This window comes from Harmonia axyridis, chromosome 1 (genome assembly GCF_914767665.1).
Source record: "Harmonia axyridis chromosome 1, icHarAxyr1.1, whole genome shotgun sequence".
Lineage (NCBI taxonomy): Eukaryota > Metazoa > Arthropoda > Insecta > Coleoptera > Coccinellidae > Harmonia > Harmonia axyridis.
This window is the reverse complement of record NC_059501.1, coordinates 69,721,109-69,744,550: the sequence shown is the minus strand read 5'-3', so window position 1 is coordinate 69,744,550 and position 23,442 is coordinate 69,721,109. Positions and strand designations below refer to the sequence as shown.

The 23,442-nt window shown below is 35.0% G+C and overlaps 1 protein-coding gene across 1 annotated transcript; it reads right to left on the bottom strand.

Annotated features, from left to right (window-relative positions):
* Positions 1-1,702: 1,702 nt before the first annotated feature.
* On the bottom strand, positions 1,703-18,381 carry LOC123688800 (CRISP/Allergen/PR-1-like). Its single transcript, XM_045627465.1, has 6 exons — positions 18,224-18,381; positions 16,206-16,324; positions 9,557-9,635; positions 7,898-8,055; positions 3,982-4,085; positions 1,703-1,830 (listed from the first exon to the last, which is right to left on the bottom strand). Exons 1-6 carry the CDS (start codon positions 18,306-18,308, stop codon positions 1,794-1,796), a joined length of 582 nt encoding a protein of 193 aa, XP_045483421.1. The 5' UTR covers positions 18,309-18,381; the 3' UTR covers positions 1,703-1,793.
* Between the last annotated feature and the right edge of the window lie 5,061 nt (positions 18,382-23,442).

Genomic DNA, 23,442 nt, shown 5'->3' with positions numbered 1-23,442 from the left:
TTTTTTATGCATGAAGTGATTTATCTATAAATATGTTTTTGAACTATTTTCTGATATCGCAGTTTTATTTTAAACATTTCTTGGGACAGAATTCACAACCGAAATATCGCCTTTTATTTTTGAATATAGCGTATTTTAAGTATTTGAAGTTTTATAATAATGGATGAAGCAGTGTTTTCATGTTGCCCAACAGAGTCTTTTCCTTATTTCATTTGTGTTAATTGCTCCGATGTTTACCATAGATCCTGCTTAGAAGATATACATCACAATCGATTGAATGGTTATAAAATTGAATGTTGTGAAAAGAGATCTCACGGTGATTTGTGTAAGGAATTTGCAGAACTAGAGAGAACATTTGAACTTGTGGAGCAAGATGCTGCTTTTGAAGATGAAGTTCTATTGGAAAAAAGAGTCAAGGATCTGGTTCATTGGTGGCGGAAAGAATATATACTAGAGATGGAAACGTACATCAAATTTGTTAAAGAAAAATGTACTTGCAGAAATATGCCACAGTAACTATGAAAAATATATCAAATATCAATTGTTAAAAAAACTCATAAATTCGTATTGTTATATAAAAAGTGTGATGAACTTTACAGAAATTTTATGAAATTAGTTTTCTGCTATGTTACATGTTTTATTTTTAATCTAAAAGATATTCAAAACATTCTTGTATTTTATTATATTTCCTTACAAATAACAGCTAAAATGAATACCTCATCTAAGGAAAGCAAGGAAAAGACCTTTTATAGACATCTAGGAGTGATAAATTATTGAGAATAGTTCTCTATCTAAGGTAATTAAAAAGTATCCTAAATTGTAAAAATTAAATAAAAAAAAATATACCTAGATCACGCCTTGTAGAGAAGTTAGGGAAATAATTATTGATAAAGTTTATTTCATGAATTCAAGATTGATATTGGTAAACAACTTACATGAATTTCCAAGAAGCAATAAGATCATTTCATACATAGAAATTTTATATTCAACTCCTAACATTCTTCATTTTCATATGAAATTTGTCGCTTTTCAAGTCTTATCAATAATGTTTGAAGGGTTATCATTTTTTTTTCACAGATATATCTTATTCTTATCAAGTAATTTTTTGGAAATTCAACACAGGATAATTTTAAAAATCTATTTTTCAAATTGGATAATAGTGTGTTTTTGCGTGTGCTTCGACTTGAAATTCGAAACTAAGCCTAAAAAATTTGGTTTTTAATAACAGTTTGATTATATCTTATTATTATTAGAACTCTTTATTGCAAATTCATATATTACAGAAGTGTGTATAAAATGTGCAATATTATTCTGTCTGAAAACAGTAAGGTTTCATCATATAACTCAGGTTCAATGGAGAATTTTGATCTAGGATAAATGTTGTCGAACACATTGATGACCTCTTTCTTTCCGTACATTTTGCAAAATTTTCAACGTACCTTCTTCTTGAAATATGGTAAACTAAAATCATTACCATGACCTGAGGTTAAACAACCGATGTTTTGATTGGTTGAAATTCAATTTGCTTTTCTCAATTACATTTTATGCTTTCTGAATTACAATTGGAAAAGATGATAAGGATTATTGACTTGACTTGTGTTTACAAGCTTTTCGAGCTGTGCTCAATCTAATTTGAAGGGACTTTAACTCCGGCAGAGTTTCTAGTACCTATACTAATAACTTCTTGAATAAAACATGCACATACGCTTTTAGATTTTATTTCATTGGTTATAATAAAAATATCATTATCATAAATATATATTCCATACGAATCGCAGGATCGCTGATTCCTTTTATGTCCTGTAGGGGTTCTGACCAATGTAGTTACCACTGAAATGGAAATGAAAAGAATTGTAGAGTCTTAATCTAAAGTTTTATTATTCAACGAGTTATATTATAGTTTATCTACGACTGAAATATATGAAACTTGTAGTTATATTACCTATAGGTATTCCATAATACAGTTTATATACCAATAAAATATACGCGGTGTAGTCACATTGAGAAGGAAGCAGAGGTCTTGTCGGTTATATAAATGGAGATTTCAGAGAAACACTCGGACCTATTAATCCTACTACGCCATCTCTTGAAAAAATGAAGATTCACTACAAGGTCATTTCCTCCTGAATATGACAGTGAACTTTTTTTTAAGATCTGATTATTCGTTTATGTGTAAAATCCGGTTTGAAAATTGAATAGGCCCTCTCTAATTATCTGGAGAACAAAATGATTACTAATTTCAATGAGACAAGGCAGGAGGGTAACATTTTATGACAAAAACAAGATGAATGTCCTGAAAATGTCCAGCAAATGTTCCAAATTGAGTCCCGCAAACTTGAATTACCTATTCAGGATATATTTATAATAAATTATAAGAATAATAAATTTCTTTATTTGCAGAAGTATGACATAACAGATCAATGTTCAAAGAAAATATAACACTAAAAAAAATAACGTCTGCAAACCGGAGCTTAAGGCAATAAGAACTGATATGAAATTAAGCTCAAAATTCACACAAACTGTTTGTTCCACAAGTTACATGAAATAAAAAAGTTCCCCCATAATTCCATGCACTAAATAAAAAAAAAGGTGAAAACATTCAATTATACCGCTTGCACCTCACACTAATCGTCCAAGAAGCGATAGCTTCATCCTGTATCTTATTCTTATCTCATTTTTTTCATAAAATTTTCCCCACCTGCCTTTTCTGTTGAAATTGATTATAATTTTATAATACCTACAGTTGAATTGATTGGTATTTCATTATTCAAAGCCGAATATTATGTGAAAGAATGATGAACTCTTGAAAAAAATTCTGTGTCAGACGTTTTCAATAATATATAGCGCGATTCATCTTCTCTATAAGATGTAGCTACATTGGAGTTACAAACGAAAATGAGAGATTATTTGGATAATATTGAGTAAAAAGTCTTCTAAACATAGGCCCACAAAATTCTTTGTTTTCGAGATACACGGTGTTTCTTAGGGCAGGTATTACAAACAATAACCGACGGTTGAACCGTGCGTCACCTACCAAATTCCGTATGATAACCGACGGTTCAACCGTTGCGTCAACTACCAAATTGAACTGATATTTATAATTTATAATCATCACAAAAAAGAGTGTGATGATTATAAATATCAGTTCATCTAATCTACATTAATCTTCGCTATAGATTGGCCATATCAGTACTAAAACTTAGAATTCATTTATTCATCTTACCAACTGGTTCATTATAATAATTTGGATTTTCCTGAGAATTACTAGAGAATGATTTGAAATTTTGTTCTCGAAATCAGTAAAAGATAAGACGAAATATAAAAAACAAATAGTGTAGTAATTGACCAAAATTTCTTTTTACATTTTTCTAGACTACCAGTGATCCACTAAAAAAAAATCTGGCGGGCACTGTCACAAAGAAAAATATCACCATGTATAGATTTGCATTCAAAATTAGCGTTTTATAAGGTGAAAACTGAAAAATGGAATATCTATTCGAAATTTGAGTTGAATATCTTGTGAGAGGAAGATGCTATAAGAAAAAAATCTTGAAAAAAATCAAACTCAAACTCCTGTATCTCGAAAACGAAGCGTTTGAAGGCCCATGTTTATAAAATTTTTTGTTCTAAAAATGAGTCATCTGTCATTTTCGTTTGTATCTCCAATTTAGGAACACCCCTGTATTCAAATTTATGGGATTGGGATTGCCGCGCAGGGATGAAATGATATGATGATGGTTTTTATGTAAAAAATGTCCCTCTCAAAACAAAATCTTGATTTTTCTACCCGAAAAGACATCTGGTTCCTTTTCAAACTTCGATCCTTTTTCAGACACATAAGTGGTTTTGCACTTCAATGTCATGTACCTAATATTCATTTAGGAAGTAATCGAGAAGGATACATATGTAGTCCTTATTCCATTTCATTATTGACTCGTGGGATAATCTTTCAAAAAATGATACCCATAAAGAAAAGCTTACCCTGGTCCATAGTTGCAAACGTAAAGTTTCTGGTAAGGGAAGGAGCCTCCTTTTTTGTAATATGCGTATCCACATCCAACATTGTCGCTATCAGCCCATACCAACTGAAAAATATGAATTTATTGGTTTACTCGAGCAAAAATTCATATATATGTAGGGTCCAGTTATTGTTCCTTGTAAATAATTGAGATGGTCAACAGGATGCTTGGAGACCTATTAGTTTCTTCAAGAGTCGAGGGCATGACAGTTTCAATGAATTTACAGGGAACGAATTGTTATTGTACATATAATGTAAAAAAGATGTGTAATTCTTCGAGGTGTCGTAGATATGTCATAGAGTTGTAAATCTTGAAGATATTTACTGGGGGGTTGGGAAAGTTCGAGAACAAGACGGTTGTACCAGATGTGTTACATCTGTGTATCAGGTACTAGTCCTTCGAGAATATTCGATTTCCAGGAATCCGCGAAGATCTTTGTGGGTGGTACGGCAAAATTCTTATTGGACTAGGGGATGGTACTTTCCCTAAGGGTGTGGTCAAGCCGAAAGAAGGGAATTCGATATGCGAGACAGAGTAAGTTTCAATCAGACAGTTCAAGTTCGAGTCGAGAGTCAGTTCAAGGCAAGTCTAAGACGAGTCAAGTTCGGTCGGTTAAGACGTAAGACGAAAAGACGGTTCGCGGACTAGATTAAGACGAGTCGCGAACGAGTTAGAGACGAGACGACCGAAAACTTGAAGTACGACGAAGACGTGACATATCGAAGACGTTTCGAGTAATTAAAACTAGAGTTAAAGACGAAATTCAGTACCGTAGTGAGAAACTTGTAAATTAAGACGTAATTAGTATCTTCTCAATACTGAGTTTGTACTGTATAATTGTGACTTGGTAAATAGATGTAAATAATTCAAAAGAGTTTAATTATTATAAACCCGAACAAAGTCACGGAGAAAAAGACGAAAGGCCAGGTAATCGAATCATACCTCTAGACGATCGAATAACCAAGCCTACATATAGGGTGATCTAAATTCTAATTTATTGATTTTATATTCAAACGAAGTTTTTCACCGCAAAGTCTTAGCCCATATAGTTTTGGAGTATTGAATTTTTGAATGATTCATAAAGATTTCCGAACACCGAGTTGAATCCAAAATTTTTGCCTTTTGTTGGGGCGTTGTCAGTCATTTTCGAAGGTGTCTTGTCTCTAAAGGGATTGCGGTGTTTCATCACGGGGTCACTGAATCACTGATGGAATAATTAGTTTGACATTCCGTGGTTTCTGCCAAATACATCCTCCATTTCGGAGCATGCTGACTTTACCGTAGAACGATCGATTTTAGATCCAAGCGATTCCGACTTTACGATAGATGCACAGCCCACCACGAAACCTTCCGACCAAGCAAGAGTCACCACAGCATAATGATATTTATCATACGATATATTCATAAATGTTGAGATATTTTACGAAAACATGATGATTTTTCAAAACTCCAAGGAAGAAATTTTGGAATGCTGAGAGGCCAAACATCAGCAAAATCGCGAAGTTATTTAAGGCCGAAAATATTGAAAATTTTTGGACAAATCGATTGGCTATACCTACTGACCGTTTTCAACTCCCAGGTCGGGATTCACGGCTTAACTTGATATTCAAGCTAATTGACTTGAGCTTGATTTAAAATCAACTCAAGTTCAAGTCAAGTAGTAGTTTTTCAATATCAAGTCAAGTATTTATGAATTAAGTACTTGATTTAACATTGAAACACTACTACTTGACTTGATTTCAAATCTAGCTTAAGTCAAGTGGCTCGAATATCAAGTCAAGCCGTGAATCCCTACTCCCAAGCGAATGGTTGAAAATAGAAGAGAAATCGTGTGAGACAATAGAACACATACCACATAATGGAGATTCATCCGAAGAACAACATGAAATATTGAAAACACACAATTGGAAATCCTCACTATCAGATGAAATTCACAACTTCAGGTTGAAGAAGTTTAGGTGTCTACAAGACGAGCTTGTCGAATCCATAAAAGATATAATGGACAATCCACTGGATATGGCAGCTTTTCCCACAACATCCAATAACAATCACTTATCTACTACCGAAGATTTTTCAAAACACTACGGATGTCGGATACAACTAAATACAGACCAATAACATGCCTATCAACAATATTCAAAAGATCATGTTTAGAATCTCGTATCTACAAACAATGCGAGAAAAATAAAATAATTAGTTCACAGCATAAGGATGCTCCAATAATGCACTAGGATCGAAGGACAAGTTGGTATTAAATTTCATCATATGCATTCAAGCCTTCAAGAAATACATAAACTTTTTTCTTAATCTGACTACAAGAAGGTTTTCGATTCATTTTCCCATGGCTGGCTCATAAACATTTGGGAAATATACTAGATCGTCCTAATTATAATAAACTTTCTGTAGTATTTGATGTGCAATTAGAGCACCTAAATCAAGCTGCTACGGTAACTACTAAACAGATTCCAATTAGTAGGATAATTTTTGCGGGAAAATCCTCACGCCCTTAAAACTTTTGCTTGGCTCCGGCCTCTGAACCCATTCTCTAAATAGATAAACGCTACTGAAAAGGATTTACAAAATCAGAGGCAACAGTGATACTATAACTCTCATTCATTTGCTGACAATAAGAACAACTTCAAATTATGACCAAACTACTATTTTTCAAAGGGAGTAGTATTCGGATTGGATAAGTGCCCTACTTTCAGCGAAGTACAAGGAAGAATTCAAGATGAATCAATCGTTGTTTCAAATGGACAACAGATAAAAGCAATGAAATCGAACGATCTTTACAAATACATTGCATTCAAAGAAAACCGCTGAATCAACCATCAAAGAATGCATGAATACTTAAAGATTGAGTTTATCAGATGAATCATAACAATTTTAAGAACAAACCTCGATAGAACAACATGACTTGAGCCATCAATATATAAAGTTGTTCAATACTAACATACTCTTTCGGTATAAATCCATGGATCAGCACTGATATTGCAATTTCCACACCAACTAAGAAATTCTATGAAAAATGCAAACACCATCCAAAATGCTGAAATGCAGCATTGAGATTACAACACTACTGAGGAATAAAGGATGGTAGAGATCTGTTGGTAATCATGAAACTTGCTCATGAGCAAATGGAAAGTCTAAGAACATACTTCAGAGACCAAGAAAGTACGTCAGAGGTCTACCAAATATTGTGTTCAGTAGACGAATCTTTACCTTCATAAAGATCAAAATTCATACCAACACAAGACAATACAAGAAAAACTGTTAATATGGGGAAGAAGCACCAACGATCCAACACATTATGGACAGATGTCAAATGTTTATAATGGAAGACATGATTCAGTAAGGAAGATACTAATAATTGACAACCGTATTACAAGTAAAAAATTACCGTACTAGAAGTACCTACTAACCGAAAACCAGATCGGAGAACAAACGCTTTAAACTGTATTGTTATGTTAGTCGAAACGAAATATTTACTTTTGCCCATATACAGCAGAAGAAGAAAGTGATCACACATTGACCTTTAATTCACACGGCTAATGGCCCTGGTAGTCGAAGCCGTAGAACTTAAAACTTAACTTAACTTGTATTGGGATCATAAAGGTTTTATGTGAATAGCTCTCATAGTTTCCGAGACTGCGGACGGACTTATTTTTTTCTCCTCGAACTATTCCAATGTGTTTATTATTGGAAATAATAAAGCAGAACGGATACTGAGAGATTGAATAAAAATTTTATTGGAGATTTCTTTTATGATGAAATTTGGCAGTTATCTCAATAAATTACGTACATAGATAATTTAATGAGTAAGTGAGATAATAATGAGAACAATTAAAGTTGGTTGCTTAATTCTAGATTATTTTTACCTGAGTGTAATGTCCTGTTGCAGCAGAGAACCCAGATCCAAATCTATACACTTTGTGTTCATTGAACCAGGATTGAATAGCATTCTGCCAATTTGAACCTTTACCATAGGCAGTTGACATGGAAATATACAGGTTCTGACCTACCCATCCCCAAGAAGCTAAAACAAAAACAATTTCTGTTAATGGATATGGCACTATGATTCAACGTCTTCCGTTCCTAAGAAGTCAGCACTTCACAGTTTGTTATTTTCGTTTTTGTAACACCATTTCCTCCCGAGAAGATTTTAATCATTCGAACGCACACCTTATTATTGAAAAAGCTGATATTCTTATGGAATATTCAGTGTGCCAACCTTAATCAGAGGAGTAGAGTGCGAAATATTGGTTATTTCGGGTATTTCCCGCTTGCTCAGGAGTATCGTTCATCCGAAAGTGCTGAAATATTTGACAAAACAATTACTATCCGATCTAAATCTCCATATCAATTTTCATCAAATTCGGATGATGAGAACGTAAGATATGGAAATATGTACCTCGAAATTCACGGTTGCGCCTGCTAAACCTTTATCTGATAAAGCTGAATTTTGTATGGGATCATCTAAGGGCCAGTTCTATAATATCCATGCGAAAATGATCCTATTGGCAAATACCACTTTATTTGAAAGACGCCTTTGAAGGAAGCTTGAAAGTGGCTCCGGTTTCATGAACATAATCCGACCGTCTTTTAGAGAAAGCTTGTTACTTTTCGTAATTGTTAATTTTCTAGGGTTTGCTATTCTAAGAACTAGTGGTTTATTGCTTGTATTTGCTGTTATTTCAGAGAAATAGAAAGTTTGTTGTCAAAAAGAAGAAAAATCGGTATAGTATTCAATATTTGAAGTGAAACTCAACAAAGAACTCAATATGCAGTATGACCTAGTGGGGAGCTAGTGTAGCTAGAGGGCGAATTCATAGAAAACGTCATAAAGTACTGTTAGAGATAATTACAAGAAGTAAACAAGGATGAACGTGTGCTTCTTAGGATGATGAATTTTCGAACGCTTATTTATACTTTTCCGTTGAACACTTTCTCAACAATTCTACCATAAGAGATTATTCCTTTTATCTCTACCGTCCATAGTACCTAATTTCAAATTTTCAAATATGATCATTTTGACCGAAGTTATGTTTTGTAGTCATACGGCTGCGCGAAAAAAAGGATCCTTCTTGTTGTCAGAAAGGGCCACTATTCGGACTTTAATATGAAGGACACTTCAAAGCTTTCTTCAAATTGGTTAAAGGAACACGTTTCATTTGTAAAGGAGACTCCTCACGGTAAAGAAAATTTTATTATAATTGATTATGGAATTTGTCCTAAAGGTCCAAACCGAAAACTCAATTTCAATTTCCCGTTTTTGTTTTGTCTCGTTTCGATATTTCTTGATAGTTGTAACAGGCGCGGAAAAATAAAATAAAACCACAAATTACATGTACCTCTATGCATTCAGATGTACATAAATATACATGCAAACAAAACTACTCATTCTCAACATGATATTCAGTAATTTATAAACTTAGGTCATCACAGAAAAAAATAACATTAATAATATTAATCTTAATTATTGTTTATTCTCGCAAGTTGAGTATGGTTATTGAATTGGTAACAATTCAAATACTTACTTCCTGTGATTTTAACATGCTCAAATTCACATGTGTTAGCTACTTCTTGCGCTTTCCTCTCCAATTCCAGTGAATATTTCTGAAAAAACACCACAGAACAAATTTATTTACACTTAAAGAATTTATTAATATGCTTATAGTAGCACGAATGTTTTTATTATTAAAGAAAAAGATACATTTGATGAAAACGCGTCATAAATCACATAAATGTAGGATCCAGTTATTGTTCCCTGTAAATAATTGAGATGGTCAACGGGATACTTGGAGACCTATTAGTTTTTCAAGTGTCGAAGGCATGACGGTTTCAATGAATTTACAGGGAACGAATTGTTATTGTACATATAATGTAAAAACGATGTGTAATTCTTCGGGGTGTCGAAGATGTGTCATGTCGGTTATAAAACTTAAGAGATTTACTGGGGTTGGGAAAGTTCGAGAACAAGACGGTTGTACCAGATGTGTTACATCTGTGTATCAGGTTCTAGTCCTTCGAGAATATTCGATTTCCAGGAATCCGCGAAGATCTTTGTGGGCGGTACGGCAAAGCTCTTATTGGAGTAGGGGATGGTACTTTCCCTAAGGGTGTGGTCAAGCCGAAAGAAGGGAGGTCCAATCGGTAGAGACACAGTTCAACTTAAGCCGAAGACGAGTCAAGTTCGGTCGGTCAACTTAAGACGTAAGACGAAAAAACGGTTCGCGGACTAAATTAAGACGAGTTAGAGACGAGACGACCGAAAACTTGAAGTACGACGAAGACGTGATAAACGAAGACGTAATCAAGTAATCAACAAACAAGTTAAAGACGAAATTCAGTACCATAGTGAGAAACTTGTGATTAAGACGTAATTAGGATCTTCTCAATACTGAGTTTGTACTGTATAAGTGTGGCTTTGTAAATAGATGTAAATAATTGAAAAGAGTTTAATTATTACAAATCCAACAAAGTCAAGGAGAAAAAGACGAAAGGCCAGGTAATCGAATCATACCTCTAGACGATCGATTAACCAAGCCTACATTAATTCAGCATTTTTCAAATGAAAAACGATTTTCGATTCCAATGAAACCATTTCCATGACAATCTATTCATTCATCGTTGTGACAAAAGCCAGATGATCATTTCTTATTTCGTTTCAATGTCTACTTATATATGAAATGAACAGTGATTATGTTCAGATGTGCAGGACCCCACCAGAGTTGGCAAATGCTTCTGAAAATGTGATCTTGAATTGATTGCCAAGGACATTTATGAATATGATAACAAAATTTTCATGGATTATTGACAAAAAGATGCCCTTTTGATCTGAAAATGTGATGATTGCATTCTCTTTGTTTTCGAAGTTAGAAGCAACCATTATGATAAAAAAACTTCATACTGAAGCTTCACTCAGTACAAAAAAAGTTGTTCATATTGCGGGATATTCTAAATAACTTTATTTTTTCTATGGTAATATAAAACGAAAAAATTCAAAAAGTTTTTCTGTTGAACAAATAAGTGTATTTATTACGCAAGCATCTGATTTTTGTATACTTCATGAATGAGGTAGGTACGATTAGAATTTAAGAATTTAAAAATCTGGATATTTATGTAGGGTTCAACTTTTCGGTGGCCTTAATATTTGGTGTTGCCAGAGCATGGTGAAGTGATGAATTATATGAGCTGAATTTGAATGATATTGAAAATAACGAATCTGAGCTTTTGATCAAAGTACCCTAAATCGAAAGATCATTTGTAATAAACGAAACATATATGACACAGAAAATATATTCTATAACGTCCGGAAAATTTTGAAAGTTGCCGTTGTTTCTTTAAATATTCAAAAGGGAAAGTATTGAAAAGAAGAGCAAGTCTTATATAGATATAACCCTTCCGATAAGAATCCAGGTATGTAGGTATACAAAATCACAGCCTAAACGGGTCCAACTAGAGCAAAAATGACAAGAATATGACCCACCTCGAAATCGACTAGAAGCCCCAGGAAAACTTCCAAACCTTCGATTTTCGTAGCGGTTTTCGAGTATACGGGGTGTTGCGGATTATTCTGACATTCAAGTCTCATTGCTCTGTGGGCAATTTGAAAGTTCCACGACGAAAAATCTACTGAGGGTCACAATCTCATATTTGAGGTTTGATGTTTCCTTTAATGATAAAAATTTTGATACTCTTTCTTTCACACATTTTTGTCATAATGAAAAGTTATTTGCATCAAATATTTTCTTATGGGCAGGGGCCCAACGGTAGGTCTTAGGAAAAAAAGTCATATGGAGTACCCCTCCTAGAAGCAAACGAGTATACCGGGTGGATCGTCTAAAATCAGCTCATGATCCTGGGTGTCCGAAAAAAAAATTCTGAGCGGATACCCAGTGAGGAATCTACCGGCATATTGACGGGGTCCAAAGGGCGGACCCCCTTCGGCGAGCAAAGCGAGTATTGGGAATATATCGGTTTCGCTTAATTCCGCAAATAGCTGGCCTAATACACATGAATATACAGAATATTGTTTCCGTCGATCGATACAACAATTTTGGTCAATGCTGAGGCAAATTTAATTGGTTCAAAGAGACATGGGGGATGGGTAATTCATATGACCACTTAAAAATAATGCCTTCAATAAAAAATAATTAATTTGTTAAAAACTTGTCAGATTCGAAGTCTTGGAGGAGTAGTGTGTTAGCAGCATTGTTACTCTAGTAACGGGACATCAATCACTTTTAATACCTAGGGATTACTTCTTGAAATAAGGGATTAGAACTCCTAATTTGATCCCTAAAGCGCATAAAGTTATTCTTACATTCACGGACGGGCAGTGTCGTAACCCAAGAGGATTTTTTTTTTATTTCAAGAAACTTTTTGCTTCAATGAATTGGATATTCCATGTGATAGGAGGCAATATCGAACCATAGTGTAAGATTTGCAATGCTTCTCCCTTTAACACATCCTAACCTATGCTTGTTCCTTGGAAATGAAAGCAATTGATCAAAGTCTGCGTTATTCTGCCGTGCATAAAAACTTGAAAGCATGTTTTCCAAGGTGTATTTCAATGAAATATAATACTAAGTGTAGGTATATTTCCCATCTAATGCAATTATTTAATGCACGTTCCTTGTTCCAAATAGTGATTATCTGATAAAGATCGCAAAATTTATGACGATTCCGTTCAAGGCATACGCCATTAGAAATGACTGAAAAATATTAATGAATTTCACCTGTGAGTGGAGTGTCTTGATGAATATGCAATTAATTTCGGATTTGTACCGCGATGAGAATAGAGTTCAAGATCTAATTGTTCCGACGAGGACATAGGTCAATTTACATTTTTATTGAAGGTGCAATATGATGGTGATGAATGGAAGATTTTTTCGCACGTAAAATCGATAGTCTTGAAGAAAATAACTGGGAGTGAGTATAGGGTTGTGTGAAACTATTTGCAATACACAAGCTTTGTGATGGTTCAAGGACAAAATACTTTACGTTCTGAAATTGGATGGAATGAAATCCTTTGTTCAGAACATTTCAGTTTTTCCAAAAAATTTGGAAGATATTTATGTGTTACCGGGTGCAAAAAATTTGTTTTTTAAGGTCTTTACTTGACGATACGTGTTGATAGCGTTGTCAAAACTATAGAAAATGCAAGCAGAATACCGAAAAAAAGCTGTATATTTCAGTGACAACAGATTCGCCCTAGTGGAAAATTTGAGTATATATAGAAACTGTAGATGTATGTATTTGTGAAGTTATTACGCGAATGTCACACTAAACTTCAGGAGGATCTTATCAACGAAACATAGATAAACTAACCCACAGCAATGACGTCATGGTAAAATATATTTCATATATATTCAGGTATCTCTGTTATCTAGGGGTGAAATAAGCACATAAACAACGAGCACTTTAAAGCTCCTGACGCCAGGCTGTGGTTTTCTCGAATTTCTTCATACGCGTTTAGATATTCTGTTCCGAATTTGTGGTGTTGATTACACTAGCAAAGAAAATAAAATATATATGTTGCCACAACTAATATACAGTAAAACTGAGTTAATCTTATCTTCTGGGGATCAGCTTAAAACAGCATCACAAACGGAAAATCGCCCGTGAATGTAAAAAAAATCAGAATGCTTGAAAAAGAAAATGATTGCAAAATTTTAACGAAACATTACTCACTGAGGAGAGAGCAACCTGTCAAGGGTACTTTGTTTGAGATACTTGGCAGCGTGTGTGGGGAGGAAGTTATAAATTATGTTAATTTATAGGTGCATACATTTGCAATTTTGCAATAGACGGCTGTAGCGGTAAGTGGTAGTCAAAATAAATAGATTATAGATGTCATACAATAAGCTTAGGTATTCGTAATCATAACGCCATCGATATATTAGTCGATTTGTGCATGCATCATAAAGTTATTCTCGATTGAACATGTCAGCTTACGAGCCAAATTCTCGTCATATACGGAGGTTTCAATTTTCTGCTTTAATAAGAAGAAATCTGCAGCTGGAGCTCATAGAATGCTCTCCGCTATTTGTAAAAGAACGTGCCGAGAGTGGTTTCAAAACTTCAGGAACGGTGATTTTGACATCAAAGACCAACGCTAGAAAAGAGGAGGTTTTCGAAGATGTAGAATTGGAGGCATTACTTGATCAAGACTCGTGTCAAACGCAACAATAATTGGCAGGATCATTGGAAGTGTAGCAACAAACCATTTCAAAACACCTGAAAGTCATGGGAATGATTCAGAAACAAGGAAATTGGGTGCCGTACAAGTTGAAGCCGAGATATAATGAACGGCGTTTGTTTGCTTATGAACAGCTGCTTGCAAGGCAAAAACGGAAGGAATTTCTTCATCGCATTGTGACTGGAGACGAAAAATTACGATAATCCCAAGCGTAGAAAATCATGGGGATATCTCAGCCATGTTCCACGTCGACGGCCAAACCGAATAGCTCGACGTAGTGTTTTATGAGTTGTTAAAGCCGACTGAAACAATCACAGGCGATCGTTATCGAACGCAAATAATGCGTTTGAGCTGAGCATTGAAGGAAAAACGATTGCAATAAAACGAGAGACATGATGATGTGATTTTACAGAATGACAATGCTCGATCCCATGTTGCGAAAACGGTCAAGACATACTTGTAAACGTTGAAATGGGAAGTCCTACCCCAGCTGCCGTATTCATCAGACGTTGCTCCCTCGAACAATCACTCGTTTCGATCAATGGCAGACGGCCAGGCTGACCAGCACTTCCGGTCTTATGAAGAAGTAAAAGATCGGATCGATTCGTGGATCGCTTCAAAAGATGATTAGTTTTTTCAACGCGGGATTCGTACGCTGCCCGAAAGATGGAAGAAAGTATTGTCGAGCGATGAACAATACTTTGAATCATAAATGTATAACCAGTTTTTTAGAATAAAGCCTCGAATTTCCGGAATAAACAGCGGAAGCAAAGTTGTACGGCTATATAACATACCACGTCCTCTACATTTGGTATCTGTCTCAACTGAAAATCCTAAAGCAGCCTTCCGAAGACAGTTGCTTTTAACGAGTAGTTCAATTCCATCCCAAGCAGCAGTAATGTATAGGGTGTAAATCATTAATTTTAGTTGAATTTTCCCCTTGATTCAAAGGTTGCAGTTTGGATATGGCGTTAGGTGGCAGGTAAACAATTTTTATGTTCGTGACAGGGACATCTTTTGGATGTGCAGAATAATGTTTCTCTTCTGCTTACCGAAAATGGCATTCAAATACTGAATCTAATTTTTAAACAGATCTCCTATCATGCAGGAACTAGCTTGAGACTAAGAGTGACTCATGTTCATGTGTCATGTAAACAAATGTTCATCGCGAATTTGTCATTCAATTATCAACCTTTGAACTTTTTTTCACCTTCTATCTGTGATGAAGAAGCCTTATCCAACAAAACAGACGTCTAAGGCCGCACCTACATTGGGTCCGCATTTCTCCCGATCCGATCCGATCCGACGTTGTCCGATGATCGGACGACGTCGGAAGAAAAACAAACACCTTTATCTTAATGTTAGTGCCTACAATTGAAATCGGATAGTGTCGTGAGTCGTCGGGAATCGAGAATTCGGAAGCTTCGTTTCAATTGTAGGCACTAACATTAAGATAAAGATGTTTGTTTTTCTTCCGACATCGTCCGACCATCGGACAACGTCGGATCGGATCGGATCGGGAGAAATGCGGACCTAATGTAGGTGCGGCCTAACCAAGTACTATTTTACTGTATTGGAATAGAAAAATTCAGGGGACCGACAAAAGAGAGTATACGCTGAACTCCGTTAATACGCTCCCGTTCAAGACACTTTTCCGCAAAATACTATGCGGGAAAGTGTCTTCTCCTGTTGTTATATACATACATAATTTACATAAGTATCTAACTTATGTAAATTTTTTAATACATATTTGAATAAGTATGATTTTGTTGTAATACTCAATTAATACTAAATCCATTTTTTTTAACTGTAAATAGTAATAGTTATAACGTGGAATATACACAATTTGAAAATGAAGAGTACTGAATATAGCATATCTCAAAAAATGAATCTGATGACAAAATTATAGGATAATTCACTAGAAACAGTTCGGGGATACCCAAATATCTGTGTTATCGTCAAAAAAAAACGCAACTACTCACCATTTGTTTCATATTAGTAGCTCTTGGTTGACCTGGAACTCTTCCAGAAGCAACCAAGCCTCTAAGATAATTATGACGGTTGACGATGAAATCTCGGTCCCCCTGAGATAAACCAGATTCTGAAAACATAAATTTGGAATAATTTGAATATCAGGACTCTTCATTCCTTCAGTGATGAGAACTGTACTGGGTGTCCAAATTCGATGGTCACTGAAAGCATCTCGAGAACTACAAGATTTAGAAAAAAAATATTCAAGGACTCCCGATCTCATTTTTTTAAATTATAAGATATCAGAAAGCAGAATATCTTGATTCGATCTCGAATAACAGGGCGTTTCTGAAAAATGAATTGAATATTTCGCTATATCTTGGTTTCGAAAAATTAAAAAAGGTTTTTTGAATAATTCATTACAGATCTTAGAAACTAATTACTGTTTAAGTGATATGAAGGGAAATTATTCTTTTTTAAATGGGACATCCTATATTTTTCTACGCAGTCTTTTAGCCGCAGATTTGTCGAAGAGCATCCCGCAACCGGTTTTTCAAAAATGTCATCCGATATTGAGTTTAACGACTTCATTCTTGAAATGGGACACCTCATCTATAAATATTTTCATTTATTTCGAAATTTATTCAATTTTGTGTCTATGTTATAATTGTAATCGAGTCATAGGGTGCCCAATTTAAAAAACACAAATTCTGCTTTATATCTATGAAACTGTACCTAATTAATTTCTATAATATGTTATGCGTACCTCCCTATCATAAACCAGAATTTTTTGATTAAATCGAACCGAAAACCAAAATAGTTATAGCGAAATATTTGTTACAGTCATTTTTCAGGAATGTAACTTCAGAACGAAGCAAGATATTTACGATATGATTTCTGATATCTTACCAGTGTTTTGGAACGAAAGATAATTTTTACGAAACATATCTCACTTTGATTTAGTACTTCCAGTATTTGAAATCGTATATGTGAAAATTTTAATATAAAAATAAGCAGTTCTATTTTAACGTGAAAAAATACAAAAAAAAATCAAAATCATGAAATGAGAAACTAAAAAAAAAGGGGAATGCACTAACGTGAAGTCAGAAGGTTTGGAGCGCTGCGTCAATTGCACAATTGAATTTTTTATGGTTCTATTCATACCTCACTAACGAAATTTCACATAAAGCTTGAAATGGTTATTCATTATATAGATGCAGAACCTCAACATGATCGAATTTGTAATCATGGAAATATTTTGTGTTTCGTTTTCAATATTTCCCACCAATTTTTTATGGTTTTGATGATGTGATCTGTTTGAGATTTTTATTTGATATAAAACCCAAAATTTCAATTCTTTCGGTTTTGTCGTCACCGAAATATTGGTTGTTCTTTCATTTCCTTCTTAAAGTTTCCGAGATTTTGGTTAAGCAATCGACATGAAATTTTGCTCGTAGCATTAAATTGTCGGATTCTGCCCTTCGACGAATCCACCCTGACATACGAGATCCAAACCTACCGTCAAAATTTTGAGTTTCTAGGTCCTTCCGTTCGAAGATTAGCCTTCAGTGTATCGAACCTGAACACACATCGGAGACTTCTTGTCTCAAAATTTGAGAATTACCGACATTGTCATGAAATTATAGAGCGATTTTTTTGAAGAACGAACGCTCAAAAACACCCTGATAATTCTGAAACAACAGATCGGAATAAATTGAATCATAATTTGTGAAACAATCACAACAATTTTCTTGACGAATATCAGGAGAACCTCTCATCTAGGTAAACAAAATGACAACAATAATATATTAGGGTATATCTCGTATTATATACACAACAGATTCGTGGTCTCCATTTTACAATAGGCGCAAAATGAACAAAAAACTCCTGATACTAAGTCTGTGCTTTTCTTCAAGTTTTTGTTCCAGGAGAATATTATAACAACAAATTAGACAAAAATGATTACTATAAATACTGAAGTGGACAATATTTCATCGAACCCAAAGAATGTCAAAGAAATGTTCCTCACCGTATATCCCTGATGGGCAGTTAGTGGTACCAAATTTCACACAAACGAAAAAAATCGCTAGGATTATAAGTGATTTGTTGCCCATGGTCGAAGCTTGACTGATCTAGAGGTTGGATAAACTGAAGGTGAATTATTTCGTCAAAATAACAGGGACTATGGTGAATCATTACCTGAACGTAAACACTGATAAGGTGTAATGCAATAAACATATGTTGTAAGTCTCTGAGGTTTCCCTTCAGGAAAACGGAAATGGCGGCGGTGAAAAAGTTTTTTATGGGATTTGGACGGGTTGGGAAATAGGTAGACTTTCTTCATGCTCTCGCCGATATTAATGGATAAAATTCAAAAATGAACTTTCGAGGGGATGGGGAGGTTAGTTAATACCTTTTAGTACTTCTCTGGAACTTTAAAGAGGGTTTTCCAATAAAAGGTTTCATCTTGATATGGAAAAAACGTGTATATTTCAATAGAAATCAATAGATGTTCATTTTTTTTATGGAAAGAAAGCCGAAGGATGCTATTCAATATGGACACATTTGCGGCTTTATATTCGCGATATTTTCAGGAATTCAATCTTTAAGGTCTTGAATTGATTTAACACGTTCATTGCGTATAGAGTTTGCCCATTTCAATCTATGTGCGGACATGCCCCCGGGGATAAGTGTGTAAATGTTTTTTTGGGCTCCATATAACGAAGGGGTAATCTAATAGTCAAGGTATCAACTGTTGGAAATCATTTTGGAAGTAGTAATCTACCTAAGGACTCAGCCGCACTTGACTCCGGTGTCCTGGTGCCGCTCCACTACTAGATTGATATGCAGTATACTTGTTTATTTGGTATTAGTTCGACTTCTAGGCAGGATGAAACAAACATTGAGTCATTTTGTTCTTTTTCAAGTATTTATGTATAAATAAACAATAATAAGCATTGTCAGTCAGACTATAATCTTTCACAATGATTTATAGGTGGTTTTTGTATTATTAAGAGACATAATTATTAGTCATCACTGGTATTCGTGTCCTGGCACTATGTTATGCCCCATGTTTTCAATGTCGTTCTGTTTCCAGCCTTGAAAAAGACCAGAAATAAAGGTCGAAACGTCGGCATCTCATTAAGGATTTTTATTTCCCCTGTCCTCTCTGCCACTACATAGTTGAATATAATTATTATTGTCATATTTTCTCAAGAGGACAGAATTATGAATGTGCAGTATTAAATCAACTCAAGCAGTATCCAGGTTGGCCTGGACAATCCGAACAAAAAGAAATTACTCGCCGAACTTCTCAGTATGAAGAAGAATCGACACGTTTGACAGTTGTCCCGGGAGGCATGTGCCGCATCAAACTAATGAAACATTAGTTGTGCGCGGAACGTATCCCCGGGGGCAAGTGTTGTGATAAATATTCGAATGAGTATATTTTTCAGAAAGAATAGAATAGAATAGTTAAGTCACAAGTCCAAATGGGGGGGGGGGTCTTTAAAATGAAACCTATTGTCGCAAAACAATTTATGTAGGCCATTTGTTCTTATGACTACTAAACATACTAGTTTGAGATTCGACACATCACAACTAAGGCAATGTATTGTCATTTCCCTTGTTGTAATCAAAAGTTTTTACTGAAAAAATAAACATTTCGTCAATAAATTAACGCACCACTGAAAAATGAGGCAAAAGTTTAAGTTTTCGTCAAAACTAATTGTCCGATTTGGACGTTTTATTTTGAACGATAAGCCATTTTCTCTGAACGTTAATGTATGAACCGTATGCGCATAAAGCTCTCTATTTTCTGAATACCAGGTGTCGCATTTGTAGGCTGTTTTCTTCATGAAATATGTGACACTCTGTAGAGTGTAACAGTTACACTGGCAGTTACATTATGAAGTTGGAATTAGACTTGCACTTCAACATAATCTTTTTTCAACATTTATCTTTGATTCATTTCATTATCTTTCTTATTACCCGAGAAAAACCATTTTATAGCAAAACATGATTTTAATTGGAATGAAGGTTCAAATTCAACAACGAAAAAACGAAACACAATAAATAGAAAAGAGTTCGACGAAAGTGTCAGTAGCGACTATTTCCATCTCTGGAACGAATAACTTATTGGCAATGACGGCCCATACTTGAAATAAGAGACCATATGCCATTCAGGGGCGGATCCAGGGGGGGGGCCATGGGGGCCATGGCCCCCCCCTCGCGGACTTTATGAATATAAAAGTGTATCCTGAATCATCGAAAAAATGCACTTATTTAGTTTTTAATATTTTTTTCCAATAGATAGCTCCGATCGGGTGCCACTACATGGCGTTAGAAAGATGAGATTTCGTACCACATTATCTTTTGCGACAGTTTTGTGATTAGTTTACTCAGTTTAGTTCAAGCGCGCGTTAAAGATGGACAAAATAACAAGGAAGAAATACGTTATATTTGAGTTTTTCTTCGATAAAGGCGAAAATGCGAGCCAAGCGGCTGAAAATTTAAATAGTGTTTTTGGTCTTGATACTGTAATAGCCAATTAAGCGCAATTTTGGTTTCGTCGATTCCGTTCCGGTAATTTCTATGTCAAAGATGCATCACGCGCTGGAGACCAATTGACGAAAATATCGACAAAATCATGGACATTTTCTGGTCCTGTTTCCATTGCTCAAGAGTTAAAGATTGCACAAAAAACCGTTTGGAACCATTTGCATAAGGCTGGTCTCAAGAAGAACCGAATTTCCATCTGCGAATCGCTGCTGAATCGCAACAAAATCACCCTATTTTGGAAACGGTTGGTGGCTGGTGATGAAAAGTGGATGACTTCCGACAACGTCAAGCGAAAACTGTCGTAGTAAAAAAGCGGTGAGCTGTCGGAAACGGTCAGGAAGGTTTTGCTATGTATTTGGTGGGATTGGCAGGGAATTATCTACATAAGCTGCTCCCCTAAGGCACAAATATTGACTGTACTGTCAACATTTGGACCTTCTGAAGGAAGCAATCGCCCAGAAGCAACCAATAGGAGAGGAATTGTGTTCCATAGGGACAACGTAAGGCCACACACATCGATAGTGACTCACCAGAGGTTCTTATGCATCCACCTTATAGTCCGGACCTGGCCCAAATGATTACCTCTCTTGCTGTCTATGCCAAACAATTTTACTGGTGAAAAATTCGTTTCAACAAAGGCTCGTGAAATTCGAATGTCTCAATTTTTTGCGAATAGCGCCTAGGGCTTCTATGAGGGAGGCATAAACAAACCTTCAAAATAGCAACACGTTAAAGAAAAAAACGGCGCATATTCGACCGGAATCGGATCATTCCAACTGTGGTAATTGAAATCTTGATTTCTATGCAAAAATAATATTTTTTTTCTATACCTCATACTTTCTTGTGGCATGAGTTTTCTCATGAAATAAATCTACATATATTCATGAAATTGTTTGAACTTGTGATTTGTACTACAAAAATTTTAAAAACTGAATTTGATATGCTATACTAAAATACATCTTTCTATAAAAAAACACCTGTCTCGATAGATAACAACAAAAAATTCCGCTATTTTGCTAATCGATATGAGCCGTGACTTTCTATGGCCCCCCTCTCAGACATCGCCTGGATCCGCCCCTGATGCCATTTTAGTCCAGATCTTCCCAAATGGCAAACAGTCGCTGCCGTTAGTCTTTCAAAGTATTCAAGTTAAGTTCCTCTTGTGTAATCTCCTCTCAAGAATATACCAGACATTTTCTATGGGATTTAAATCCGGGCTCCGAGCTTGCCGTACTCTGGTAGTGATACCGACTTCCTCTAGATATAATTTCTCTTAACTCGTGCGACATGAGGCCAGGCATCATCTTACCATCTTAAATCAACTTGCCCTATATACAGGGTTAGAACTATTTAGAGGGGCGCTACAGGGATATCGAAAACTCATAGAGATACAGGGTGGCTAAATTACAAAAAAGTTGCTTTCATTAGGGACTAGTGTGTTGATGTTAACAAATCTACAATATCTCCAATGGTTCTCGAGATTTTCTTTTCTTCTGTATAACTCATTTGTTCTGGAGATAACTTCACGAAATTAGGTTTGTAGCCATTATCCATTATAGAGATTCTTATGGTGTCGTCAAATTTTTTCTGCTTACCTTTGTTTCAGAGACGCGATAGTCAATTTTTTTTATTATATATGTCATATTGGATCTCCTTATGAGGTGATGAATAAAAAAATTGCGAATGTAACAATATAACACACTCTACAAAAATATCGAGTCTAGCTACGCAAATTTGAACCTTTTATTTTTTGTTTAAGTAGGTAGTAGGCTGGTGCCAGAATTGTCAAATAACTTGTTATTTCGTTCAGTTGTTATGTGAAACCATCATTTAATTTAATTTTTGTAAAAACCTATATCCTGTTTGATAAGTAACGTCCTATTAATAACATAATCATGCTGATACCAAAACTCTTCATAGCGGACAACTGGCAATGTATGTAGAAATTGTTCTATATAATTTAAAAACACTCGAGTGATGTTTTCACATACCAACTGTCAACTAAGTTATTTTACAATTCTGATATTTATGGAAATGCACTGACAGAACTCTTAAAATGGAATGGTTACGAAAATACATTATTATATCAACATGATGAATGATTTAGTAGTAGGTTGGACTGGCTGGAGCTAGAATTGTCAAATAACTTTGTGGATAGTTTAGATGTTAAACACTCACTTAAGTTTTTTAAAATTATGTAGAATAAAACAACTCTGACGACAACATTAGAATCTATATGTTGGATAATGGCTACAAACCGAATTTCGTGAAGTCATCTCCAGGAGCAAATGAAAAAAAAAAACAGAAAAAAAATCGATTTTTAGTTTTTTCGAAATATCTTGAGAACCATTGGAGATATTTTGGATCTGTTAAAACTAACACACTAATCCCTAAATAACGCATTTTTTTATATTTTAAGCCACCCTGTATCTCTAACTGTTTTCGATATCCCTGTAGTGCCCCTCAAAATAGTTCTTACCCTGTGTAACCCTGTGGTTTGTAAATCTCCATGCTATGTAATTTTCAGTTGTATGTTTTTCATCGAAGTTTTGTGTGACCAGTCAAAGAAAGTCAAGAAGGTTGTGTGGATTACATGAAAGCTTTCACCAATTGTTCGATAATTCCAACCTTCCTCAAACAATATTATTGTTTTGAGACCATTCTTGTGAGATATAGTATTTTTCATTG